The sequence below is a fragment of the Paramormyrops kingsleyae genome, chromosome 17 (genome assembly GCF_048594095.1).
Source record: "Paramormyrops kingsleyae isolate MSU_618 chromosome 17, PKINGS_0.4, whole genome shotgun sequence".
In the NCBI taxonomy this organism is placed as follows: domain Eukaryota; kingdom Metazoa; phylum Chordata; class Actinopteri; order Osteoglossiformes; family Mormyridae; genus Paramormyrops; species Paramormyrops kingsleyae.
Genome location: NC_132813.1, coordinates 17,050,142 through 17,070,363, shown reverse-complemented (window position 1 = coordinate 17,070,363; position 20,222 = coordinate 17,050,142). Strand labels below are relative to the sequence as shown.

The window sequence follows — 20,222 nt, the reverse complement described above, 5'->3', positions numbered from 1 at the left end:
AATTACCATTCTTTTTTTTACAGTATATACACAGGACTGGCTGCAATAAATAAGAACAGATTTACAAATCGAAGTATTTCAAAGTCTTCAAAGTTCACTTAGAGCATACCAATACCTTGTCCACAAACCAACAAGAAATATTGGCGGATCGGACAAGTGAGTTTATCTTGCCTGATGGCTGAACTCACATTCTGAATGGTTACATGTGTGTCAGTCTTTGTTGGATTGAGAATGTGCAAGATCACGTACCTTTAGAAAGATTAGAGGTTCGTCCAAAACTGCATATGTAGTAGGTGAAATACGTCTGAAATATGTGAGCAGTATGTCTGAATCCTCAGTACGGATGAGATAGTAAGTGAACCATACCTGGCTGACATACTACATTCTGTGAAGTTGTTGATCGCTGTGCTATCCCGCAAGGCCACTGAGACAAAGACTGTCACTTGCTCAGAAACCTTTGTCAAGATGGAGGTGAAAGTGCTGTCTTTGTACAAATGTAAGTAGAAAAACAATAGTAGAGGCATCGGAAACTATTAGTTGACTTGAACGTGTATTTTTTTCATTGATAGGTTTTTACTTTCATGCAGGTCAGGCTACGTCATTTATAAACATCTGGTTCAGGTAATACAGAAAATGGTGGCCGCAGTGTGTCTGAATGGATGCATGCTGTTCTCATGTATGCTGACAAAATCCATTACTTGTAGCATGCGTATGTGATTTCAGATGCACCCTACGTAAAACATGTGGCACTGGGTGGGTTTAAATATAAGACATATTACATAACTTCCAACCAACTGCTAAATAGGAGGCAATGAGAAATACATTGAAGTCTATGAGTTTAATGAGGCATAAGATGTTCTGCTTCATTGAGGTGCCTTTTTTGTGAAGCTTAGCTTCACCTGTTGTCTTAAAGAAACTGCCACTGGTCTGGACATATCTGGTGCCAACACACCAGCACCAGTTATCGATATGGGTATGTCTACAACCCAGGATTTCACATCCAGCTCTGGGTCATGCTGCTTTTTGTTACTGTGGGCTGTGTGTATAGTTTAGTGTTGAAACTGCATCATGTCTCTGGAAGACAGACATGCCAAAGACACTTTTTCCACTGGTTGTGGTCCTTAGCCAACTTCTCCCTTCCTCCATCCTCGTTAAGTCCCTATCATTTCTTTGGTCTGCTGGTCTGTCTCCTGTCCCGACCGAAGCCTCTCGTTTTACATCCATGTTCTAGAGACAAAGGACACCTTTGTGGTCCAGGAATTATTTTCATTTGTACAAAAGCTCCATAGTCCTCATACTGAATCTGTCGAACACAAACAAGTCTCCCTTATTACGAATAACAACAGTCCAGAAAACAACAACCGTATTCGCTAATGAGCCTCTGAGCGCCAGTGTAAATAGGTTTGAAAATTAAATTGGGCACCTTCAACATAGCATACATATGTAAAAATGGATGTGCTAGTCTGAGCCATAACGCGGCATGCAAATAAAACGTGTGGATTTAGTCTTAAACTAAGAGTGAATATACAATAAGTGATCGTATCGATAGATTTTTGGTTGATTCATTGTTATAATGCAGTTTGTTTTGCAATGTGCTTTAGTGCACTTACGCCGGTTAATGTGCTGGATATGCCACCTTTGGAAACTCGGCTTTGCGTCACGTTGTCGCTGCCTCAGTGTGTTGATGTACGAAGAAGTGACAGCAGCCGCACTGCACGTTTAAGCTTAGCGAGAAAAAAAGCCCTGCTTTTGTCCTCTATTTATAAGGAGATAGAATAACGCCCGCTGCGTATCTGTGTCTGCGCACATCTCCGCCCTTCAGCGGCAGCAGAGGGAGTTCCGAGCCGGGTGGGGAGAGCTGATGCTGCGCGAGTCCAGCGTGGAGAGTCTCGGAACGCGGATCGGTATGATCTGACTTCCAAGGCGACTTAAGACAGCCTACATTATTAAGCGGTTTCCGGACTCCTGAGGGCACCATGATCTCTTCGCAACGTAAAAAAGTAAAAGGACAAGTATGCTTTTTCTGGAGCGCGAGCATGCCCTTGAACGCGTAAGTAAACCAATTAAGATATATAGCAAGTCCGTGGTTTCTTGCTTTTTACTGTAAAATCAAGTTTTAACTGTGATTTACACTCCAGGGACAAAGAGGCATCAGAAAGCGTGTAACTAACCTGGACCATTTGTACGAGCGCCTTCTTAATCATCCCGTTATACATTTACAGCATTTCTTTAATTATGGAATTATCTTAATAAAGATAAAGGTGTTTTGTTGTGAAATTACACCAATTACATGACAACAGCGAGTGCATGTTACATTGAGACTTTTCAGATAATTTAAGATGAAGACAGACAGTATAGCAATCGGAAAATATAACGTGTAAATTCCCACCTCGGTGCACCGTATTCCAGCACCAATCAGGTATAATCTTTGCGCGTTAACTGAGTGCTTTTTCCAAGAGTGTCCTAGTTTCTAAAAGAAACATTTACTGTAATACATTAACAACTAAGCGACTCGTAGGCTTAATTATTTGCTAATGAAGATAAACTCTTGTCATGTCTTATAATATTGTAATGTGACTTTGGGTACTAGAGTGGATGAAATGAAATTGAATGAGATACATTTAGGCGGGGTAGGGGATCTTTCCCACAGTGCGCGATCCTGAGATCTGCAACAAGTCATTGTGAAAACTAGGATTATCAAGCGGAATTTTCAAAACAGAAGCAAATTAATTACGAATATCGTTCGAGACTTTAGAGGCAAGAAGCGCATAAATACAACAAAAAGATGCGTTCAATTCTAGGTTACTAAAGAACATTTCTGCACGCAGCTGTTTTCCATTGTAGTTTTTATTTCATGATTCATGATTTGTTTAATTTGTAGCATTCTTTCCTCACAAACATGTGGAAACATTTAAATGTCAAAAGAGGTTTATAAATTTTAATTTATAACTTATCATTTTTATGACGCTGCTTCGCTGGCAAATTAATCCTCATTTAACTGGAAGCTAAGACGGGAAAAGCACAAAAGAAAATCGCATTATCAGTGTCCTTTATCTTTTGCTGATAATATACTACTTCTAGTCACCGTGGTGGGATTTTATTTTTACATTTGTTTTCTTAATCTTTTTCCGAACTTTATCAGCTTAACCTTGATGCTTACAGGTTGTTCTGGAACTTGACTAGCAGGCCTGTTTTAGTATAATGGATGTTATTTTAACGTAGTAGAAATATTATTGCCCATGACAGTTTTAAAAAATCATTGTAGACTTGCACTTTTTGGATAATGGGATCATGTGACAATGACAGAATCACCATCGTTCTACTACCCACAACCAAAATCAACATTTTTTATTGTCTTAAAAATGTACTTGACATTTCAAAAGATGTACCCAGTAGAGGCAAGTGAGTGGTTTTCTGCAGCTGGGACTTTGTCACTGAATGAGCTTTTTACAACCAAAGTCTGAAATAATAAATGTTACCGAATTAATAAACATGGAATAAACGTTCCCGTCACAGCAGGTCAGCAAATTCTCCCGTATCTCGCCCTGTGTGCTCAGCATATATGTGCTATTACATTTTCCATCAGCCTGACTTTGAACTGCTTATCCAGTGCAGGTGAGCCATGAGCCTGGCCCCTGTCCAGGGAGCACAGGCATGAAGTAGCGTCTGTTTGCAGAAGAGCTGTTTTAGCACAGGGTGGGCTGAGGGGTTTGCATGCCTTATCGATAACTTTTTGACAAACAGCTATCATCGCTGAAGGGTTTCTGGCAGATCTGCAAATGATTTAGAAACTCGTGAACCACACCTATAAGGGACCGTTAGGGATTTGGGGCCCTTTGAAAGCTTATCATACCGAGTCCCCAACCCAGACCAATCAAATTATGTTCCAAAGATTTCAGGGCCCCAGGTACTCAAGGGGGCTTTGGAATCCCCCCAAATTTCACCCCCGCATACACGTGGCTAACTTTGCTTATGACCATATACCCGGGCACACTGCTCAGTATTAGAGGGAACACTGCTGTTCACATGATCTGGTCAAATGTCACCATGACATGAAACCAAGAGCTTCAGTCATCACAGGTTTAATCTCTTCAGTATCTGCCATTGTCTGATTATAACAGTACTTTTCTAATGTGAGATGGGGGATTGAGAAATGAGCAGAACATTATTCTATTTAATCATGGAAAACAATGTTTTGGGGTTTTATTGGGCCTAATGCAGTCAGGGGTGGGACAGGAATGCTTGGCTCCTTTAAGACATATAGTGGAAAGATCATGAGGATGAGGAAGATGCTGAGCTCAGTAAAATATAGGTGTCGGACAGACCACGGGGCAGGAACACCTTCCAAAGTATCTTTTTTCCCATCAGAGTTTTTGTGGTAGTTTCACCGCACCACGTCTTGACAGATGTATATTTTTTCATAAATTTTGTTTTATTATTATTTAAAAAAAAAAAAAAAAAAAAAAACAGAAGTACCTTGTAGTAAGATGCTGTAAATCAAAGCAGGGGCTTACCAGGAAAATACTCTTTGTGATTAATATCTTTCCACTGCAGCTTGTAATATTCTATGTTCGTTTTGGCCAATTCACAGTAATTTTGGATTTTCTGGTGATTTTTAAAAAAAACTTTATCTACTGACACAGAAGACCAGTTTTCTAATATTTTTTTTGCATCACAGACTATTTTAAAATGTGAAAATTTCTATTAGATCTAAGGGGTGAATTTTCGCAGGTGACAAACATGGGTGTTTGAAAAGTGTGAAAAAGCATTCGCCAGCATTTTAAAAATAAAACAAAAGAAGTGTTGGATATGAGTTAAAAACTTTACAAAATAAAGGCAGTATTTATAGGCCTACAGCTAAACACCAAAACCGGCCTGCATTTTAAGTAGGCCTACCGAGAATGAATTTCATACAGATTTGCCCATTTCGATCTTGCAAATTTTATTTTTTAAGTACTGTCAGCCTGCTATTAAGCATTTATTGTCTGGAGGTGGTACCTCTGCTGCCAGACTCATTACCTAAAAGGTCTTTTGTGTTGAATTTAATCTGAATTGCATTTCAGTGTTTAATTACTCTGATGCTTTTACGCTCGACGAATGGAAACTGATTGACTGATCAAGTTTTATGAATTAACATAAACTAATTTATGCTGATTGTCAAAGTGCTCATTTTAGCCACTGATTTTTAATCTGAATGTTAGCGGCATGTGTTAATCACTGCGTACGCTCCATGTTAATACCAATAATTCTTTCAGAAACTCTGTTAAATCAAGTGAAATGGATTTAAATTGTTATATGCTTTTCTTGGTTTTTGTGCTGAATAAATTTGGCCTTTGTTTATGGCTCATCACGTTATAGTGACGTCAAATAATGGGAGCAGCACCTTAAGTATAGACGCTAGATGATCCTTGTGCCATTGGTATCCCGTTTGGTGGTGGATTCTCATTCGGGGGTTCCAGTTTCAACAAAGGCCTTCAAAGAATAATGACTTGCACTGAGACTACCAGTCATTAATTTGATCAAAGGAGATGCTAAAGGTTCCAGAATTTAAATCAGATGTCCTGGGAACAACCACCCAGCATATCTGTAGAAAGTCATGATCAATATTACTGAGTGCTTACTGAGGTCCAATGTAAGTCTAGAGCCAGACTGGAGGCTGCAGAAGGCACAAGTCTGGGCACACCTTGCATGTCATTCAAGTCCATCACATAGTGCACACACATGTACTGAGACACACAAGGACACACACGCCGCTTAGATTTAACAGTAGGGACAACTTGTTTCGGTGCCTGCCTCTCCAGTTCCTTTCGGCATGGAGAAAAAGACTCATGTACAACTTAGATAAGCCTGCCCAGGTGCTTTATACAATTACAATCCTCTTGCACTGACATCATCTTCAGGGGGAATCCAGTAGATTGGCAGCATAGCAATACATACGGTTACCAAATGTCAAATAAAAGGAAAAGATACAGATGACAGGAAGAAAACCAGGTTGGAATGGAATGCAGATAAAGAGGTAAAAGGAGAAAGAGAGAAACCTGAGCATGCTCAAGAATTGGAATAAAGCAGTGAACGCTAAAAATAAAACCTACAAGAAAGGTTTTTTAGCTGTGTGCCAAAGTGAGCTGCGCTTTGAAGGACGAGCACAGGCTGAAGCTGGAGTCAGCCGCCTGCCGCGTCCCAAAGCCGTAATCCGTGAGGCACTCAGGCTCTTCCAGGACTTTGTGGGATTGGCCCCAATCATTGCTCTCCGCTGACTCTTGGCAGATTCTGTGCCAATTGCTGTAGTATGCGCACAGTGAGTCACTGCACTTCTTCTGTGGTACCAGGGTCTCAGAATCTGAGTTCCTTAAGCATTTTAACTTTCATGGATCAGTGAAACTGAAAGCTGTGAAAATAGTGTAATATGGAGAGTTATGTAATTGGCATTTTCCAGAGAATTTAATACTCGGCTGCCTAACTGTTGATCTAAACAAACTTGTAAACCTCAGCCAAAATTTTAACTGTCAGACTATGAGAATACCCTGTCTAGATTTTTGTTTGATAAAGTTTTAATATTTGCACAAAATAACCTTCATATTAAAAAGAAACTTCTCAGTATTTCAGTGATGTTCTGTGCTCAGCAGCGGTGTTTACCGCCACTTGAACCACACTTTCACATTTGCTGAGGTTTGGGTCCCCTGTTGGCCACAAACAGTCACTGCACCAAATAAACACATTCCTTATTTAGGCGATGCTGAAGCAGCATGTTCTGCTAACCAGCTAGCTAGCTATGATCTTCTGACTTTTTGAGTGGGGCCCCAAAAACAACAAGCCTGTCTAAGTCATTCATAAATTCTTGTTGGTTCCCAAAAAAAAATGCTTTCTTATTATGTTTTCTAATGGCAACATATATCCAAGCACTGATTCTTGTGATACTCCAAAGTTGACCAGTGACATTGATGATGGGGTACTGTTACTGAACATTTGAACATATTGGTTACTCAAGTAGGACTTAAACCACTTCAACACAGTATCACACTCATGGTACTGTATGGTAAAGGAATTTTTACTATGACCAAACTAAGCAGTGCTGTGTATTACAAACACTGTTGATATTTGTTTAGGTTTAATCTCCCCTCAGTATCTGCCATTGACTGATTATAACAGTACTTTTCCTAATGTGAGATGGGGGATTGAGAAATGAGCAGGACATTTATTTGTGAAAGGCACTGCTGTAGTACAAGCCCGGTCTTGGTCTCTAGACCACTTTTTCACTTACTTGGTCTTTTCTCTGAATTGAGTGCATTTGAACTCGATTTTGAGTTTGTCTTGCCCTGGAGTGTGTATGTTGCATCGTAGCTTTAGAGCAAGACAGGATTTTTTTTTTCACCGCAGTGTAGGGGCAGGGTGATGTAAATTATATATTGACTTATCGTCATATTAAACTTTACATCATGTACTATTGTTTCATGTTGATATTGTGGATAAACAAGGTAAAAAGACGGCGGTGGCGTGACGGGCTGTGCATTGTAAACTCCAACAAAAACTGGCACCAACTTAAACTGGAAATAGGCCTGCAATTAATTTATTTCACCATTCGAAGCATTGCTCAGCGAGCAGAATATACAGGATGCAAGCGGTTGCAGTCATAGACACCACAAATTAATATTTCCACTTTTAATCTGAAGAAATATGGGACAAATGGCGTTCCACACTGGTTGAAAACAGGACACAGCACCCTATACATGGACACTTATCCTTCAATATGGGCTGGGTGACAACTCTGCCAACATTGTCAAACCCGCCCCCAGAAAGACCAACGTGGCAGCTAAACAAAAAACCCAGCTATAATTATTAATGCTACACCCTCCCACTAAAAGTTAATTAGTGTATGATTTAAGCCTATTCATTAAAATTACATTTCAGCTTGCAGTTCAGTCCTTTTTTCATATTATGAATCTGTTTATGAGGAATTCTAAGTGAATTTAAAGCAACAACGGATCCTTTAAGTAAAGGACTAATGACGTGTATTAGGTCTGTACCATGATAATTATCAATGTCGACTGATATGAAAAAATTATTGCAATAAACATATTTTGCCATATTGTCCAACCCTACCACAGTGATAAACTTTTTCATTTTTTCTGCTTCTCTTGAAATAGTACTACATGTTAATTTGATTAATCAAATGTAAATTAATCTGTTATTTAAATTAATCAATTATTCACTGGTTCATTATATTACCTGTATTATTTAATTTTATTAAGGGTCCAAAGCATGAAATCCTTATGGACCATTATTGTTTTTTTCTAAGGATTATTATTTTCCTGCCCTAAAACTGAATGTACAGCCTAAACCGTAAGAGCTAGACCAACCAAACTTGGTCAGATGATGTCAATTCCTACCCGCTACTCAGATTTTCCGACCCAGGCCTGTCAGCCGTAGCGCCCCCCAACACATTTCAGTCGATATCTCCTGTCCTGTTAGTCCTACAATCGAAATTCTTTTTTCTACATATACAGACAGCCTTGCCCTTTGGACTATGAAGCTCCGCCTACTTAGATTTTTTGCTATTTTGCATAATTTGAAAATCCTACTTTTTCCTTAAAGTCTTAGCTTGTCCTACCAAATCAGACAAATGAGATGTCAAACGAATCAGAACTCTGAGCTGATCAAGAATTATTAAAAAATTCAGACATTTGTGTATCCTACTGCCATTAGCCACGCCCAAACAATATCCAAATTTGGCTCATTTTGGTCTGACTGCCATAACTTGGCCGTGCCTTGGCCTACCTTGACCAAATTTTAAATCCTACCTCTATACACTATTGTGGGGACAGTCTCCAAAGTGGGCCTCAATTCGTCAATAGGGGGCGCTACAAATACCAAATTCTCATATCTCCTGACTGCCTTGGCCAATCCAACTGAAATTTGGCAGACATATACTAGGACCCAGCCTGAGGACAGACACGTACAATGCCAGTCATAAATCATAAAAGATTGGCCGCCATTAGCCAATCAAAATCAAGCAGCCATTTGACAGGCTTAACGATGACCAATCAAACCCAAATTTGGCTGGTTCATTCATCCTCTGACCCTCTGCAAACCCTGTAAAGGACAACTCACTCGGCCAGATGGGGGCGCTACAGTGGCCCCATTTGCATTTCTGCCTATTTCTACAGAACTATCAAGCCTACAGTTGAAATTGATTGCCAGTCCAATTCAATATGTCATGCCAAACCCAGCCACATATGGAACTTGGTTATACATCGTTGCGTTTTTGCATGATTTATATTTGTCTGAAAACAGGCTTTTTCGTTAACCTCCTAGGATTTTTGCCGCACCTACATAAATCTGGTGACATTCAAATCAGGAGACAGTCCTTTTAAAGATTTAGAGAAAAAAACTTAAACTTTCAGTAAGGTACGGCCAATAGCCAAACCATGACCATACTGGTGCCACGTCCATTTCAATCAGACAGCTATACCTCAGGCATGCTTCAGCCAATCATTACCAAATTTATCTCACTAATGTAGGGCTGTAACCCAGACAGACCCTCCAAATTTCGTGTCGATCGGTCAAACAGGAGCGCTACAGCCACTGGTTATATATGTCTAAGACCAACCTAGGCTAATTCAGCTAAAATGAGTTACCAGATCAGGTAGGAAGGTGTCTACTGATCTCACCCATCTTACCCAAAGCAGCGTGTGGTGCAGCGGGCTAATCCTGTGTGTCTGTAATCAGAGGGTAGCTGGCTCGAACCCAGCTTTGGTGGGTTCTTGAGACAGCCTACTCTCCATAAAACAAGTTCAGGGAGACAAAAAAGGCATTTTCCCCACGATGATCAATGAAGCTTCTTTTTTATTATTATTAAAACAGACATTAAGACAGGCATAGGCACTACACCGGAGGGTTCTACATTCTTTCCAACATCTACTGACCTGTTACACCTACACTAAATGCATCTCATCAAATTTTCAACCTACTACTACGACAATCTCACCAAAACCAGTCCTGCTCTGTCCTACATCTACTATCACATTAGACCTATGCTGAATCTCCATCCTGTTATGAGAGTATTGCTCTGCCTGACTTTCAACTACCTTTGCCACCAGTGACAGTCCTCCAGTTTTCCGCCGTTATTTCTCTATTACTTGTCCTACCTGTCCTACTTGTCCGAGCTTTGGACCCGTTCGTAACTGCCTGCAGTTTCTAGTTCTATTTTATTTTTTAAAAGACGGTCCCAGAATTTAATGCTACTTTGGGAATTCCTTTAGAAAAGATACTCAGTTTTCTTCTATTCTGAATATAGTTGTTCCTCTTCCTGGATATTACTGTGAAAAAAAAAACCTTGTGACCCTCCCTGAACCAACACAAGATGTCATCTAAAGCATACTTTCAGACCGTGTGGTTGATCCCCCACCCCCCTCAGCAAATTGGAATAAGGCTTAAATTTCGATTCAAATATTTAACACCATTAAGGAAGTCGTGCATAAATCTGCTGTAAGGACAGGGTGTGTGTGTGTGCTTAACCACTTTGGGACCTTAATTACAGTGTTTGCTAGATATGTTGTTTTACACTTAAAAAGCAGGAAGCATAACCAATGAATACTAACTCAACATTTGTGATATTAAATACTAATGTTTGAGATCAAAGGATTACGATGCTTGAATGGTACAGTTTTGCTTTTGAATTTCAGCAGGGATGATGATGATAAAAAAGTATTAGTAAAACCATGGTCTCGAAAATGGACCCCCCCCCCCTTACAATCTTTGCCCTTTAAGGTCTTGGTCTTGAACTGAACTCAGTATAGGTCTTGTCCCCATCACTAGTGAAAGGAAGGCTTGGAACTGATGCATGATATTGATTAAACACAAAAACATAGAATCACAGAAATGTGAGGCAGGTTGTAACGAGCATCACAAGCATCTTGCTGCTGCATGTGTTGGGCTGGCATCATGAGTAAAGTCATTAAGGTGAGAAAAATATGAATCCATAGTTATCAGGCCAAAAGCCACAGCCAATCACTTGAGCCCTGTAGCACCAAGGGTCGGCCAGCTCAGTCTTGTAAAAATCCTGGACACCCAATCAATCACCAAAAGTAAGTATACATGAGTCATAGCCAGATCACACTAAACATCTCTGTGACAGTTCATGCCATGATTGAAAGGGGAATTGTTACATAACAGCATTGAAACAATGATTTTAATGTTTTCATTTTGTATGTATCAAATCTGGCATTCTTATTCTATCAATGTTGACAGTAAAATACTTCGACTTAAACTTAGGCCTAGGCAAAGTTAGACCTGACCAATGTTGTTAAACTGGAGGTTCATAATGCCACAGGAAGGCTCTTAGAACTCATTATCAAAGACTGAAGATATCCAGCAGGGTTCACATTTGAAACTTTCTAGGTTAATGTTCTTGTAATTCCTTTTACAGAACAGGAAGTGATTTAAAATTAATTGTATTAAGTAGCCTTATAAAACACTTTAGGTAGACCTTTGTTAGCTTAATACAGAGACCATTTACATCTGTGTTAATGCTTTTATTTCACATGAATGTATGTCTGTTTATGAGACTTAATCACTATGTTCCACACTAATATTAGAAATAGGACTCATGGCTGAATGCTGATCATTTGGAATAGGTTTCAGGTTTATAGAGCTCATTATTTCCGCATTAATGTTTGTGTGTTGTGGACGTTTTTCACATGATGTCATTTATTGTTTCTCTGTCTCTTTTGCTGTTCATTTTAATTGTGATTTGACCGTGTTTAGCAGCCTAATTTAGGAAATTATTGTGCCATTGAACTGTGTAAATTAGTCATCAAACCGCACCTTACCAAAATAATAGTCGCTATATAGAGGGTGTGATCAAAACCCATCGTACTTGTTCTTTGTCTGAAATTAATTAGCAAAAATATCCACTAAACACCATTTTGCCACTGATTTCATTCACAAGCAATACTGATGCAAGTAACATGTGGATGAACGGGAACATTCCACAGTGGTCTCATTTAAATACAGGCCCTTTTAGTCAGATAGCTAAGGTACATAATCAGCAGTAAAAGATACAGAACCTTCAGTGTAACTGAACTCTCCTTGCATAATGAAAGTGTCCTGTAAGGCTGAGCGAACTGCTGCTGCACGTCAAGCTTACTGACCTCGTTCCTTCATACTTCAGTCCCTCAGACAGCAGCTAAAGTGCTCCCAGATGAAGCCACAAACCTGCAAAAGGCTTGGTCACATTCAATGAGTGTGAGGCCAGCGCCGTCCAATCGCGGCGTGCTGAGATTTTAATGAACCTCTCCCTTCAATAGCTCTCCTTCACTCTTCAGGGAGGCCTCTGCTTGTCAGACATGAAGAATGCGATTGGTTACATCATCGCCAAGCAGGGGCGTGGCATGAGCTGCTTCTGATCCACTCTCAGTGGACTTTATCTGTGTGTGAGCAAGAACATCGACTACATCACACATGTTCTTTTGAGGGAAAACAGTGATTTTAAGATGCAGGTTTTATATCAGAACTGGGATGAATGTGGCTTTGGGACTGCTGACCCCTCGCCACCGGATATGACCCAATGAGAGGCAGTAAAGCATGACACTCCCCCTTACTGTGATGACAACCCCAGGTCAGCTGCTCCTGAACTCCTGTTCATGTTACAGAAGTTTATGACCTATCTTTTCTTTTGTTTAGAATTATCCACATGATCCAAAAAATATTGGGATCTGCTGAAACTGTAAACCCAGCAGGGGTCTAGTAATGCTCTGTATGATGTTCTTCTTTATGAATAAGCTAATGATGTTCAGGGTGGACAGCTGCTGGGGGACGGTGGGGGGGCAGGGGGGGTGAACTGGCTTCATACTCATGTTTACAAATTCTACTGATCTGGGTGCCAAAGATCGCTTAACTCTTCATGAGAGAACACTTGAAAGTTCCTTAGAGAGAAGTCACAATTCAGCATGGGCATCTGTAAGGTCACGTTTTTTATGACGTCAGCGTTCTCCCTCTGGCTCCCCCTTGTGGACAGAGACCCAGAAGGCAGCATCCATTAAGACAATCGGCCACCACTGTAGAGCATACTAGGGTTAGCCTGGGACAGCTGTTTGTCACTCGAGGGTAAGAGCTAGACCCCCCCCCCCCCCACACACACACACACACAGGAATGGGTACGCACACTCAGCAAGTCAGTGGTTTTGTTTCAGAAGTAGCTACTTGTGGTCATGTGGTCACCATGTGAGCCGTGTTGTCTCTACATTCTGCACTGGTCTCTGTTTACTCTGGCTAACAGAGGAGGACTGTAATTTCTAGAGCAGTGATTCCCAATCTGGTCCTCGGGGGTCCACATACAGTCCACATCCCATGGGAAAATAGTGTAATATAGAAAGTTATGCAACTGGCATTTTCCAGAGAATTTAATACTCGGCTGCCTAACTTGATCTAAACAAACGTGTAAACCTCAGCCCAATTTTGACTGTCAGCCTCTTGCATATCTCCTACTAGAATACCCCCTCTAGAGTTTTAGAAGTTTTAATATTTGCATAACGCAACATATTAAAAAGAAACCTTTTAGTCCCATGGACTGTCTGGCAGGGAGCTCAGAAAACGTGGACCGGCTGTAGGTCCCCGAGGATCGGATTGGGAAACATTGCTCTAGAGCAGAGGTGGGCAATCTTATACAGAAAGGGCCACTCTGTATGCAGGTTTTTACTGGAGCTCATAAATTAGATTACTAATTAGAGGACTGATTGGCTGAAGAGTCCTCACACTTGGGATTGAAGAGCTGACCTAAAGGTTAACCCAAAAACCTGCATACACACTAGCCCTTTGCGGATAAGATTGGCCACCCCTGCTCTAGAAGATCAAAACCAGCTGAAACTTCACTCTATAAACTTCACACTATAAAAACCCATGACATCTGCATATTGCAATTAAAAACTTGCTGATGCTCTCTATGCTTGGGATAGCATTACACATTTTGCTGCTCTGAAAGTCTATGCAAGCTAACAGTGAATTAAGGCTAAGAAGGCCTCCCTTTAGTGGACAGGGTTGAACTGCTAATTGGAGCGAGCTGACTAACAGATCTGAAAGGTAAGAGTTATTTAATTGCCCGTGACACACCAGGTTCATAGAAGGTGTAGTGAAGTTTCACTTGATCAAATGGATATTCATGACAAACACAAACAAGATTCTACGCTTTTGGTGTTTTTTACAAGCAGATGAAATTGTGAAAAAAGTGAAAACCTTGTGTCATTTGTAGCCACAAGATAATATGTGTACCAACATACATACAAACATAAATACAAACATGCACAAAAGAGTTAATGGCTCAGATACCATGCATACCTCCAGTTTCTGGGTCGTGGGGGTCTGGAGCCTATCCCGGGGCGGGGGGGTATGGAGCCTATCCCGGGGGCTATGGGCACAAGACAGGGAATAACCCTGGATGGGGCACCAACCTGGCTCAGATATACATATGCTTAACTAGCTAGTCTTCTCTTGCTTTTGGTTTGTATAGCTGTATCACCATCTAGTGGTCATTTAGAAAACAATATTAGAAACATGAATACAATTTAATTTCACTCATTTCAATTTCATTATTGTGGGGGAAAGAGTGCGACAATTTGGTGACATGATTTGGTGAAATATTTAACATCAAATGTTACTTTAAAATATGAGGGAAGTATGTAAACAACCAAACAGTAAATATAAATTTACAGTGCAGTAGTAATAAATATTGACCCAGACTGTATGAACATTAGGGCGGGTGCATGGCAAACAGTGTAGGAACGTGAGAGAAACTCGTAAAGTGCACGAACAAGTGCTGATGAGGTACAGTATGTACTCTCACTGAGCACTCGACTCACTTCTGCCCCCTGTAGGTGGCTGAAGGGAAGGTTGTGGACTCACCTGCGCTTTGTGTGGCTGGGTCTCATGCTGCTGACGCTGCTCTGTGTGGCCATTCAGTTCCTGGGTGTGGTCAGGCAGTCCAGGTAAGTGCCAGTGCTGATGCTTTGGCAATGTTAAGACCACCGTTTGCACTTTGTGGCTGAGAAACACCTGGAGAGTATACAAACTCCACACACAACCAGGGCTTAGAAATAAATTCATAACCTTGAAGGTGTGAGGTGACAGATCTAACAGCTGAGCTCCCACACCACCATAGTCATTTGTTTTTGCCATGAAATTGTCTTTTTTTTTTAGAAACAGCATTATTATGAAGCAGTCTGCCACCAAGAAGTTCTTCAGCATGAGGTTCACCCATGAATTTAAGAAAACACACACCACACCTCAAGGGCAGTCGGACAGTGCGCTGCTCTCAGGACACAGCCAGCATAGAGATGGGGGCGGAATCACAGAGACCACCACTCCGGTCCCCAGTGCAGACACCCAACCAGCTGGCTCAGCAGGAATTACAGGTAGACGTCTGTGGGAGAAGTCACCATCCCACAGTTACTCTCAGGGCACTGGAGGGCAGAAAACTACAGAGACATTTACAAAGAGGACGCCAGCACCTCAGGATACCCGGAGCTTAGGCCAGACCCTTCCCCCACAGCCCCCACAAGCAACCACAAGACCAGTGAGCCACGGGGTGGCCTCCTGCCAGCCGAAGAACCATATAGTCTTTCTGAAAACTCACAAGACTGCCAGCAGCACCATTCTGAACATCCTCTACCGCTATGGGGACAGCAGGAACCTGACTTTTGCTCTGCCCGCCCTCAGGCATAGCCAGCTCTTCTATCCCATGACCTTCGCAGCTCATTTTGTCGAGGGCTTCCAGTCAAAGACTGTCAAGGAGTATAACATCATGTGTAACCACATGAGGTTCATGCCAGAGGAGGTGAGTACATTTTATATAACAAAAATAATAATAATAATAATAACAACATTAATAATAACAATGATAACAGCAACAACAATGATAACAAAAACAAAATTTATTTATAGGACACATTTCTCATGCCCAATGTTCTATATTTATGTCCTTTGTAAAACTGCATAAAAATAAATTATTCTGATTTTTGTTTTTTAAAACATCCTTTTTTCTGACCAGGTAAAGAAGGTTATGCCAGAGGAAACATTCTATTTCTCAATTTTGCGAAATCCCGTATCAATGATGGAGTCCATTTTCATATACTACAAAAGCATAGCTACGTTTCACAAGACCAGGAGCCTAGAGGAGTTTCTGGCCGATCCCTGGAAGTTCTATAACACCTCACTGCCTAATAACCATTATGCGAAAAACCTCCTTGCTTTTGACTTTGGCTTCAGCGATGGAAGCATTGGCAGCGATGAGGAGACGCAGGCCAAACTTGCTATCAGCATGATTGAGAAAAACTTTGACCTCATTCTTCTATCGGAGTATTTTGACGAGTCCATGATCCTGCTGAAGAATGCCCTTTGCTGGACACTTGATGATGTGGTCTCCTTTAAGCTGAACAGCAGAAATAATGATTCCAGGATGAAGCTGCATCCAGACACTATAGACAAGATCAAAGTGTGGAATTTGTTGGACTGGAAGATCTACCTTCACTTCAACGCCACCTTCTGGAGGACGGTGGACTTGATGGGGGGGCAAGAAAGGATGAAGCAAGAGGTGGCCATGCTAAAGCAGAAAAGGGAGCAGCTCACGAAAACATGCCTGCTGGAGGGGGGGGCTGTGGATCCCTCTCAGGTGAAGGACAAAGATTTATCACCCTTCCAGTATGGTGCTGCCGTTATCCAGGGTTATAACCTCAATCCTGAACTGAAGGGACCAATCAGGAAGCAGTGCCTGGACCTGATCACCCCTGAGCTACAGTACACAGCAGCCCTTTATGAAAAACAGTTCCCCCAGCTTTCCTTCAACCAGCACTTGTCCCAGAAGCAGCCAGCCTCACGCAAGGCGACTATCAGTCGCTCAAGAAGCCTGAACCCCAAGGTATCCACAGAAAAACGACTGGCACAAGGGGGTCTGCGGCAACAGGATCCCAGCATCCGCCACCAAAAGATCTTCCCCAAAGTGCCGCCCACAAGAAGCCTACGAAGTGTGCCTTGAAGAGTGACCCTAGGCAGAAGGCATGTCCATGGCGGTGTGCATTTGGCTGTGCCAAACTCCGTGCCATAGTCTGCTGATCAAATTAATCCAGCAATCCTTGAGGACAAAATATTAAAAGCTTGTGATTCTCTGTGCCCCGAGGTGGCATGCACTTTGATCCTTAAGAAATGACTGTCTCTTGCCTTTTTTTAACTGTCCCGTAATATAGAAGAGCACTTTAATGCTTTCTTATAAGTTTGTGTTGCTGGCAAGCACACTCTTGAAGCTCGGCCCTGGAAACTGAAGGAGAGGCTTACGGCTGGGCTGCACAGCGGCCAAAAGAGCTCAGTGAAGAATCACAGCAGTGTACTATACTGTTTCAAGGAAAAAGGCTTTTTTTCCCTAGTGTGTTGTGTCGATGATTGTGTCAATCCAAAAGGGCCTAGTATATAATGAAATGTTTATTTAAATTATGCAAAAATGTCTATCCACTTATAAGTTATATTAGGCGGGAAACACACACCTCAGGCTAAGATGATGTCTAAGACATCAGGGCTTTCTCTATGACTGAAAGCTTTTACTATATACTGTGAATAAGAACACTGTGCAGTGTGAATAAGAACACTGTGCAGTGTGAATAAGAACACTGTGCAGTGTGAATAAGAACACTGTGCAGTGTGAATAAGAACACTGTGCAGTGTGAATAAGAACACTGTGCAGTGTGAATAAGAACACTGTGCAGTGTGAATAGATACACTGCCGCACATTGTATCAGAAGATAATTTCTCTTGGGAATCTTAACACCTGAAAATAGGTGAGATTTAATCTCTCTAGGATACCAATCTGTCATTCACTTTTACATTTTGGAAGGTTTTGCACACACTTCACGGTCTAAAGGTAAATCAGATTTTTATTCCAGGAAATTTGTTTTATGAATGAAAATTCTGTGGAATTATTGTTAATGTATAAAAAACATCAGTCCTAAAAAATTTATTTGTGGGTGCATGAGTATGTAACACTAATAATTTCATGTGTGCATCGGTACATTTCAGATTTGATTTAAATTCCTGAAATTAAAATTGTATTAAAATATTTTTTTCTAAATCCTTTTTTTGAATATAGCATACATGTAATTATTTTCTTGAAGCAAGCAAAGACAGTGTTTTTTTTGGCATTTCTCATTCAGTCCCCCTGAAACCACACCAAAAAGTCATGAACCATTTCTGAAAATACACTCCCCCGCTAACATGTGCGTCCACACACACACACACGCACACATATCGGATAAACATATCCTTATGGGGACTGCTCATTCATTTCTATGGGAAAAATGCTAACGCTAACTATGACAACCATGACAGTTTTTTCATAGCAGTCACCGATTTTTATAAAATAGAGTTTTCCCTTATGGGGACCAGGAAACCGGGAAAGGGAAAAGAAACGGATATTTATCACATTATGGGAACATTGTGTCCCCATAAGGATAGGTATACCCGCACACACAAACACACACACACACACACACACTCAAATGTTTGTATTCAGATCTTTGAGGGGATCGTCCATTCATTTCTTTGGGCACAACTCTAATCCCAACATGACAGCCTTAACCCCTACCCAGTCCTAACCTTAACCATAAGTAACCAAACAAAATACAAGATTTCTGGCATTTTTAGTTTTTTGATTACAGTCACAGATTTTCATAAAACTGCATTTTCCCTTGTGAGGAGCAGAAAAATGTCCAAACAAGGGAAAATAATAGGTTTGTATCATATTGTGGGGACAAGGTGCACAAAAGACACAGACCTAATACATCACCACATGTTGGACGGGTTATCACTAGATTTATTGTAATGGTGTAGAAGCTAAGTGTCTCCTTGTGTTAAAGCGTACCCTGAATGTTTTGCAGTTCTTGAATTTACATGTAGTTGCAGTATATAGTACAAGTCTATATTTAATTTGTTCAAGGTTATTTATGATGGGACATATTGTACGCATAGGTTCATATCAGTTTTGCATCAAAATATCTTGATTAATATGCAGGAGATATATAATGGTGGAACTATGGTGTGTTGTACTTAGAGGTCAGAAGTCAGAGCTGGGATTGACTTTACTTCTTAGGTAACAATGTTCCAGTACAAGTTGGGAAGCCATTTAGCAATGCCAGTTTCATTGTTAGTCATTGTTTGCAATACCAGTTGATAACAGTGCATTACGTGATATGCAACACTGTAGCAACATGCTCTCTGATAGCAGTTGGACAGTACTGTGTGTACAACCAATTTAATCAGACGCAAATAGGGCATAAGTGCCAATAAACAGTACGTAACCACAGCTTTTACTTCTGCCTATGACAGGTGCAGCCATATTAAATTCTGAAGTCTGGGTTGTAGAGGAACCTGCAACCTTTCCAGTTGAAATTTACGACTAGGAACTTGGAAATTCCAATTTCACAGTTCAAGTGCAATGCGCATTAGAATCCATACAGTTTTAGTGAGGAAAAAAAAGCATCTGTTCTCATGAAAAGGGACTGGAAAAGGTATATGGAAACAGAACAAAAGAACAAGAAAATGATGCTGCAGAGGATAAATTATGCAGAGAGACACAGTAACAAAGTTTTAAGTTAGTTATTTAGCATGGCAATTTGAAATAATATCCTAGGATGATGATAATATGTGCACTTACTCAAAAATCATCTATCTAATCAAGCCTTATTTCAACAATTACTCAAATTAAATGGTGATATGCGGTATTTAATGTCATAAAAATTTCAGTGAAGATCAGCATTTAAGGTATGAATCTAAAGTACGGTGAACATGGGCAGTTCCAGCGTTATGGATGTGACATCTAGACTAACCACTGAGCATATAGGCCTAACCACCAAAATCTGCAGAAATGCCAATTTTCAGAGTGCACTGCATTCATGGAAGACCTAATCAGAAAGGTTATGCAGAGTGTCCAATGAAAAGTTGGCATGCAAAGATTGAAAGGTATGCTTCATATCTCGCTGACGTCAACTCACACGCACAAACTGAAAAACTCCTGTCAGCTAAGTAGGACGAAAACCAGGCTAAAGCTGATCCAGTACCATCTACCGAGTGGGTTAACCCATCTAAAAGGATTTTATGGTCAACTGTGTCAAAAGCCGAACTGAGATCAAGAAAAACTAGTACACTTACCAGTATCTGCAGCCATTTGTAGGTAATTTGAAACTTTTAGT

General features: G+C 40.8%; 1 protein-coding gene across 1 annotated transcript; it reads left to right on the top strand.

Moving 5' to 3' along the window:
• The first annotated feature begins 1,697 nt into the window (after positions 1-1,697).
• Positions 1,698-18,111, top strand: LOC111860438 (galactose-3-O-sulfotransferase 2-like). The gene is made up of 4 exons (XM_023844168.2): positions 1,698-2,050; positions 14,868-14,978; positions 15,190-15,826; positions 16,040-18,111. The coding sequence occupies exons 1-4, from the start codon at positions 1,977-1,979 to the stop codon at positions 17,021-17,023; spliced, it is 1,806 nt and encodes a 601-aa protein (XP_023699936.2). The 5' UTR covers positions 1,698-1,976; the 3' UTR covers positions 17,024-18,111.
• The last annotated feature ends 2,111 nt before the right edge of the window (positions 18,112-20,222 follow it).

Bases quoted from the DNA above. Each gene is read 5' to 3' on its own strand.
- LOC111860438 (XM_023844168.2), top strand. From the start codon at position 1,977: ATGATCTCTTCGCAACGTAAAAAAGTAAAAGGACAAGTATGCTTTTTC. The intron at 14,979-15,189 runs GTAAGTGCCAGT...TTTTTTTTTTAG, and splicing joins GGTGTGGTCAGGCAGTCCAG to AAACAGCATTATTATGAAGC. The intron at 15,827-16,039 runs GTGAGTACATTT...TTTTCTGACCAG, and splicing joins TGAGGTTCATGCCAGAGGAG to GTAAAGAAGGTTATGCCAGA.